Raw genomic sequence first — 8,882 nt, 5'->3', positions numbered from 1 at the left:
TTCATAAACTATAGGGCGGCATTTTCAAGTTAACAGAAGAACATTGCGACATTCACAAGTCTCACCACTTTATAAAAAAAAAGAAAGGTTAGATCACCAGGGTTATAAGCATATATTGTGTTGATTCTGTCAATCACTATAAAAACAAGTTTTCATCCAGCAATACATGAATAGACTCTAAAAGCATGTATCGTGTATATTGTTGAGGGTGGTAAAGGGGGGTGCTTGCACGGAAAAAACGTGGAATAAGACATAATTTCACGTTGAACGTGAAATAATTTCTGTAATGAACGTTGCACGAAAAATAAATACTTTTATGTGAACCTTTTGTGACTGAATCACTGTCTTTTTGTATATATTAACTCTTTGTTTTACTTGATATTCCCGATTTAGTATACTCATTTATGATTTAATTTGTTTACGGCTTTTAAAAAAGTATTTCTTGACGATCCCTGCCAAGTGTTTGAATTTTATTTGAAAATACCGAGCACGCAGAATAAGACTTCGAAAATCACGATGCACGTTAAATTAAATAAGCAGAACACGTTGTACGAGGCACCCGTCTTGCACGACTGAACGTCAAATAAAAAAGTAAAAACACGTTGAACGTGAAATAAAAAACAGCGATCACGTTGCACGAAAATAACCCTTTACCACCCTCATTGTTGTTTTCTAAATGCAAATATCCCTATCTTTGAAGTTTGAACAATATGTCAATAAAAAATCAACCTTGTTGGGAAAATACCAAAAAAATATTATATATTTATTACATTTTAAATCCTAAAATTAATACTTGATTCAGTGATTTTGTAAAATCTGTCTTTTTTTGAAAATTTTTGTATTCTGCTTTTTCAAAGCCTAAAACATGCTAAATCACTAATATGAGGCAGGCTTTACCTGTGAAAGGGGATGAAGTCTGTATGAATTTTTTTTTTTTGTAACTTCAAAATCTGTTCAAACAAGAAACGGAAATACTGTACCCTTTTTTCCCCTTGATTTTTCTTTTTTTTTAAATTATTTTTTCTACAGTAATTGGGGACTTCGTCCCCATAATAATAGTATGGTGACCGTGCAGTCCAGTGTATCCCGCACCTATTAGACTTATGACTTCACTTCATTCAACTGAGAAAACCAATAATTGGACAATATTGTGTGAACACATTTATAACATACTTTTTTTTCATAAAATCTTCTGTTCGTATGGTTTCACCCTGAAGATTTTGTGTAATGTGTGTCCAAAATTAGGGAAACCCCTGCTCTGAGCGTTCCTCGAATGTCCGGTGATTTCGTGCATGCCGTCCAAAAATAGCTTTTTTTGAAAAAAGGAAAGAGTTTCTAACATCATGAACATGTCTAATCCGAAATATAGCCGAATTTGAAACAAGCACATTACCAAGGATTATTTCAATCTGATATAAATTTGACCTAAGTAAAACAAATTTTATCTGATGATGTGATTTTTTAATGGAAATTGGCGAAATATTGTAAATCACAGGATTGCAGTTATTACAAAATGTATTTAACTCTTGAACTTATCAATTTTATTCTTTTTTTATCCCTTCGGAAGGCTAAAACAATAAACAGCAACGATTTCATTTGTGTTACTTTGTTGATGTGACTAATTCAGCTAATGAGCGGACACCAGGGACTCCATTGTAGTTTTAAATTTTAATATCAGCAGATGGCAAAAGAGTTATTTCGTAGTGCATTTCTTTTCGACAACAAATTTAAATTGAAAAAAATTCAACCTGCTATATCTCAAAAAGATTTTTACTGTGGAGTGTACTACTATATATTGGGACAAATACTACATGTATCAAAATTATAGAAACTTCTACCATGTCTACCAGCTTTATTCCGAGATTACTCTGACGTCCAACAGCTGTTTTGCTAGACAAGCTGGGGCTGTGGAACATCAGAGCTTGTCCTGTAACAAAAAGTGGATATTTGCCTGTCCAAAATAGATGTGCTGCTAAGCTCATCACTTCTGGTGCCAACTAATGGCCTTGGAATTATATTAATTGGGTATCAAATTGTTCCATATTTGCAACGTTTGCCGTAGTTCCATGACAAAATCGTAAATAACTGAAAGATGAGAACTGTCAATGTAGTACATTTCTTTTTGACAACAAATTTAAATTGAAAAAAATTCAACCTGCTATATCTCAAAAAGATTTTTACTGTGGAGTGTACTTCTATATATTGGGACGAATACTACATATATAAAAATTATAGAAACTTCTACCATGTCTACCAGCTTTATTCCGAGATTACTCTGACGTCCAACAGCTGTTTTGCTAGACAAGCTGGGTCCGTGGAACATCAGAGCTTGTCCTGTAACAAAAAGTGGATATTTGCCCGTCCAAAATAGATGTGCTGCTAAGCTCATCACTTCTGGTGCCAACTAATGGCCTTGGAATTATATTAATTGGGTATCAAATTGTTCCATATTTGCAATGTTTGCAGTAGTTCCATGACAAAATCGTAAATAACTGAAAGATGAGAACTGTAATGAACTCTAAACATGCTTAAGAAAACATCATTTGTCTTGAAATCTGTTTAATTTTTAATTTGAAATCAGACATGTGTCTGTTGATTTAAAATCAATGCCATTTTGTATTCACTTCATTGATGCTCAATGCATTTAAATGGAGACATATAGTTGAAACCCTGCCAGTGGTCCTTGGACCATATATGATTTTGAAATCACTTGTATTTATAAGTAGCCCCCCTGCATGATTAACGTGTACATACATGACATAAAAGTTTTATTTTTTTCAGACAAAAATGGCAGAAGTTGACAATTCTAAAAACATTACAATGCTACAAGAGGAACTGATATGTCCCATATGTTTGGATTTGTTTGAAAGACCTATCTCGTTGCCGTGCCTACACAGCTTCTGTTTTAAATGTATTGAACAGAAAACAGCTCGGGATGCTACACAGCAGGTCTTTCCAAGAGGCTATGTCATTTGTACCTGTCCAACTTGTCGCAAGAGAAATATGATACCTAATGTTGAAAACTTGCCCAAAAATTTCAGCTTGGCTAATATAGTTGAAAAGTTTAAACAGGTGATGGGATTGAAAAAAGTCATGTGCACCATTCATAATCAAGATGTAGGTTTATTTTGTGAGGACTGTTTGTCACTAATGTGTTTTACTTGTTTTGGAGACCACAAAGGACATAAGATAGATGATGTAAAGAAAGTGTGTGAAAGATACAAGGTTTGTTGTTTTTAGATGAACTTTGAACTCACTGGATCATTTCTGATCATCAGAAGTGAATATTATCCACTTCTGCATGTTCTGTGTTGTTCAACCTGACAAATATTTTGTAGTTAAGTGTGTTACTAGAAAGCATACATTCATTTTGTGTATTTATATCAATGATAAATTTTCACCTATTTCAATGTATTTTAAAAGAACACAAAACATGCAAAACGAAGAAGCATTCTACAACATTTACAATATTAAATACAAATCTACTAGAAAAAAATATGAACATTAGGAGATGTATAGAACAGCAACCTAGGCTGAAAAAAAATGTTCATAATGTTTAGAAGTTGCAGATCACATAAATTTGTATTAATTTGTTTTCTGGTTTCACTAATTATGTAATGTAGAATATAAGTATTAGGAATTGTGCACTGTTATACATCTATTTAGTCATTGTTTAAAGGTTTAAAGTTTATTCTATCTTATTTTTGTGACAGAGTAAAATGGAGTTGACTTTATTACCAGGACTGCATATGAAACAAAGACAGTTAGAAGGTGCTGTTGAACATTGGAATGGAATTATGAATACTGAACAGGTACATGTACAGTCATGACAGTAGAATTATACTGTATAATACAAGTACACTGAACCGGTACAATGTAGTGTACAATCAATCTGATCATGTTGTTATATTAACAATAACTGACACTGTTACAGTCTTCACACTTCAACACTAGTCCTAATGCATTGGCTTGTAAAATTGCTTTAGATTTATATGCAACTTGAACAGTCAAGGACGTCAGTAAAAGAATATATAACGCAAATACATGTACAAAAATCAGAAGATGTGGTATGATGATAATGATATAACTTCACCAGAGACCAAATGACAGAGAAATTAAAACTATAGATGACCCCACAACCTTCAACAATGAGTAAAACCTATAGTCAGCTTTAAAGGCCCAGCAATTGACCAATTTAAAATGATTTATACAATGTATATAAAACAACCCAAGCAAGAAATCTAAGGACCTGATTTATGTAAATAAAATCCATATTTTTAATATTATAAATGATTTTTAGAGTTTAAAAGAAAAGCACAATATATAAAATAAATTTATTGAATACTTGATTTTTGTATACACAGAGATATGGAACCAGTCTATATGTATAGTTGAATCATATTGTTAATAAAAAAAAAAGCACACTAAAAATCTGACAGTTATCTACATGTACACAGGCAAATCTCACTCTCACATATTTTTGAAACCCTAGCTATATGAACAGTGACATTTTTATCATCCTCTCTGAAACTTCTAGGTTCAATTTTATGCAAACATAACATTATGTATGGAAGGTATGTATACCCTACAAAAGTTCCTCATTCGGTTTCAATCAAATGAAAAACATCGTTGCCAAAGCCCCGTTTTTTGGGATACGATTGCTTTCAAGCAATCTGTAGACTTATACCATTGACTCAGGGCAATGCCCTCACATCAACCATTTTATTCTAAACATTAAGGAACATCTCAGATTCTTATGATTGTCTTGCTTTAAAAGGTAAAAACAAACAAAGGGATTGAACTTAAACAATTTTCCTATAATGTTCTTCTCATAATCTTCATGTTTGATATTTCCCTTGACATATATATGCGTGTTTTTAACAACATGAAAAATCTGAATTTTAAAAGCAGTATTTATATTTAGTGTTTTTAAAAATTTAGAAACACATCAGAGGGAATTCCCCAGTTTTGATAAAATGCGAGAGTAAATTGCGAGTCTGAATTCCCATAAATCTATTTCTGTCATATATCATGTATATTAAGAACTAAAGTGGAGTTTTTCTTAATATGTCACCTTTATTAAACTGATATTTGATATTGTACTCTCATAAAGAAACGGAGAACCATCTAGGTTGTTTAATTTATATACGTTCTTGCTCCAAATCACAAGTCTAGGGTTCGTTAATGTTATTATGCGCATGCATATAGTTTCTCGACTTCAAGGGGTATCAGATTGAATGGTTGCTCTGGATTCCCCACTCCATTGATCAATTTGAAACTCATGGGATCCTTTCTATGTCTGTCTGCTATTGAGGCTTATTGTTGTTGCATTTTAAATCATATGCATCATTTAAATTAAAATAAATGTAGTCCACATCGTAAAGATGTAACTACAACACCCCTTCAGCTGAAATGGAGTCTTCCATATTATCGTTTCGAGTTGTCTCCCTACGTCTACGATACGGTTACGGATACGACAAGTTGAGAAAAATTAACTCGTTAGATGTCGTATTATATTAAAAACGATCGCAATTCAAACAGAGGAGTGTGTATGTTTTAAAAGCACACACATATCATGGACTGATGGAGAACACATCCAAATTTAACATTGAACTGTGTGAAAGGACTTTAAAAAAAAAATCCTATAAGGCTGTAATTCATTTATTACATTTGTACATGGGCATAAATTTGTGCATGGCGAAACCAACTGTAAAAAGTTTATAAAATAGGGATTTTAGGCCTTGTCTTTTTTAACAGACAAAGATTTGCGAATGACGTCTGACATGATTGAAAACTAATTTAAAAATAGGACACAGATTTGAGGCAGTATCTTTTTTAAGGGACATAGATAAGCGATTGACGCCACAATGGGGCACAGGTTTGAGGCTGTACACAGATCTGAGGTTATATTGATTCTGTAAAACCATTGTAACCTTTATATCTATATGTTATCATTGTTTTATAGGCAGGGAGACAAATGAGAAATGATCATATTTCTAAAGAGATAAAATTACTGAAAAACATGTTGAATGAGTATATGGTGGACAGAATAAGTGGAATGATTGCCTACAATTGTAAAATGACCAATCAGCTGATCTCACAGTGTGAAAATAAAAAGAAAATAGTAGAGAAAGATCTTATAAATGTGAAAAAGCTGATCTCTGATATTATATCCGACACTGATCCTGCTAGGACATTATTGGTAGGTTATCTTGATGAACAATCAATCAATCTTGATGAATAAATGTATTTATAACTCTTATTGTACAATGCTGTATGATGGTAACCCTGTGTTTCTCATTTTACCTTAAAAATTCTAATTAAATTTAAATGTCACATTCATTTTGTTTGTTGTCCTTTTTGTGTAAACTTTCACAACAAAGCTATTAGTAATTTGTAATGAACATCTATTTACCCTTTACAAGCATTAGGTTGTGACAATTCAGTCTAAGCAGAAGAAATCTGCTTTAGATAAGAATATATATATATATATACAGCATGCAAATACATATATAAAAGTATAAATTGCAGCTTCTGAGAAAGAAATGACTTAAAGATACAAATTTCAGACAAACACAGTAATAGCAATATACACTTATTTTGTATGCACATCAATTAGTATTTAAAAAATGAAAATGCAATTTAAAAGAAAAAAAATTATTTATCTTGAATTTATTTATTAAAACATAATTAACATTATCAATGATTATACTTTTTCATTTCAGACATTTACAGAAATAACCAAAAGGTATTTTAGAATTAATGTACATGCAAGTGAATGATTAAAAATCTTATCTATGTATTTAAGAGCAGATAAAAAAAACCAAGGAAGACAATTTTTGAAATCTTTCTTTACACATCACTACCGGTAATTGTTTTTTTCCAATGTTGTATTTTAACATGTTTAAAGAATTTTATTGCTACCACAAAAACAGTATTGTTTATTCAGTATGTCCAAAGGCTTTATACATACAAAGAGAGGCGAGAAAGATACAAAAATCTCAAAGGGACATTCTGACTCATGACTTGAAAATAAACTGACAAACATCATGGCTAAAAAGGAAAAAAAGACCAACATACAAACAATAGTAAAATAAACACAACAAAGAAAACATGATTCCCAACAAAAACTGGGGGTTACCCATGTGCTCTGGAGGTGTAAGCAGATCCTGTTCCATTTGTGGCACCTGATGTGTTGCTCATGTTAGTACAGACTTGGTATACAGTCTAATTCAGTAGGTCAAATTCAGTGAAAATGGGACGGGATTGTAGTTATGACATTTGGAACCTATTTACTGTCATCTGTGAAATAGATATTCAATAACTGTCACCCAACTGGTGATGGCTTCCGTAAAATTAACGAAGGAATTATTTCAATTTCACCACTTGGAACTTAAAGTTTGATAGCTTCCATGTGAGCAGCAACCCTCCATTATTACAGGAAATACAATATTTATAATTATAATAGTCTACAGTTTTATAACCAGTGCATTAAAACAAGCATCAATATAACATAAGAAGGCCTAGAAAATATTTAGAGTATAAATATTTAGAAAAATATATACATGAGTGACATGACATCCCAAGGAACAAGTTATAAATTTATTTAATAGACCATTATAAAAATTAATAAAAACCAAAGATCTGAAATGCTGTTTTTTTAAGGGGAGACCATAATATAGAAAAACTATCAGATTATGCAATGGACCTTCCAAAGAAGGCAATTCACATGACATTAGATCCTATATGGAGGAAAACATTAGAAGAATTTAGTAACAGTTTTAAAATGACAATATCTGGTGTTGAGGAAGATAATATAGAGCTACCAGTAGAAATTTTAGATGAGAGTAAGTACTTTGGACACGTGTATATTTTTAAATTAATTGTTAGAAATAAACTTAAAACAGTCATAAATTGTCAGGGGTTGATATATAGTAGCAGGAAATGTACCATGGTTCAAGAAATGTTTTGCTTAATATTACTTTTTTTTTATTACAAATTATTTAATTTTTGAGGTACCACATGTTTTCTGATTGGCTGAATATTTTTTATCTATTAGCTCATAGACTTAATTTTGTCATGTGACCATCAATGTTTTTTCATGATTTACTCATTAAAACAGAATCTAGAATTAAATATTAAGGAAAGACTGTAATATTTGTTCTGTCTATTCCAAATCACCTAAAAAAATGTGGTGCACACCTTAAAAATAACCTACTATAGTCGCCGTCAGCTGAAATTCGTAGCGGTTATCGGTAAAAATAATCTAAACTATCAATCGCGTTCACTCGAGATATGGTTTTTCACATTCCATTCATAAATCGCAAAAAGAAAAACCACTACTGACCTACCTTTTAAGTGATCACACTGTAATAATCCTGACCTTCACATTTTCCAGAATATTTTCCATTGTAATTCCGCCATCTTCGTTTCTATGAGGATCATTTGTTTACATATGACATTCGTCACTACGCAGTTTCCTGAAATGTTCCTTTCATTGATGTGATAAGGTTTCCCGCGCTTTATGCAAATTTTATGAAATTGAACTCCACGGAAACACTTCCGGTCAAAACAATGGCTGATTCCACCATTCAAAATAGTCTATGAAAAAGTGAAGGTCAGGATTATTACAGTGCGATCACTTAAAAGGTAGGTCAGTAGTGGTTTTTCTTTTTGCGATTTATGAATGGAATGTGAAAAACCATATCTCGAGTGAACGCGATTGATAGTTTAGATTATTTTTACTGATAACCGCTACGAATTTCAGCTGACGGCGACTATAAGCAGGTTATTCAGTGGGCACCACATTTTTGATGTTATTTCTTCATAGAAATATTACAGTTATTCCTTACCTAGCATGACTAGGTATCAAAGCTGAACTA

General features: G+C 32.0%; 1 protein-coding gene across 2 annotated transcripts in view; it reads left to right on the top strand.

Moving 5' to 3' along the window:
* The first annotated feature begins 15 nt into the window (after positions 1–15).
* LOC143048307 (tripartite motif containing 13-like) overlaps positions 16–8,882 on the top strand; it is a 30,270-nt gene continuing 21,403 nt past the window's right edge. For both annotated transcript variants that reach the window (XR_012969788.1, XM_076221930.1), the window contains exons 1-6: positions 16–87; positions 2,782–3,225; positions 3,714–3,812; positions 5,966–6,202; positions 6,726–6,748; positions 7,666–7,847. Coding sequence is in view for 1 of the 2 variants with exons in the window: in XM_076221930.1 (XP_076078045.1) it covers positions 2,788–3,225; positions 3,714–3,812; positions 5,966–6,202; positions 6,726–6,748; positions 7,666–7,847 (979 nt within the window). In the remaining variant the exon portion in view is untranslated. The remainder of the gene's footprint in view (positions 88–2,781; positions 3,226–3,713; positions 3,813–5,965; positions 6,203–6,725; positions 6,749–7,665; positions 7,848–8,882) is intronic.

The sequence above is a fragment of the Mytilus galloprovincialis genome, chromosome 10 (assembly GCF_965363235.1).
Source record: "Mytilus galloprovincialis chromosome 10, xbMytGall1.hap1.1, whole genome shotgun sequence".
Lineage (NCBI taxonomy): Eukaryota > Metazoa > Mollusca > Bivalvia > Mytilida > Mytilidae > Mytilus > Mytilus galloprovincialis.
Note: the sequence above shows the minus strand (reverse complement) of the source record. Positions and strands in the feature narration are given on the sequence as shown.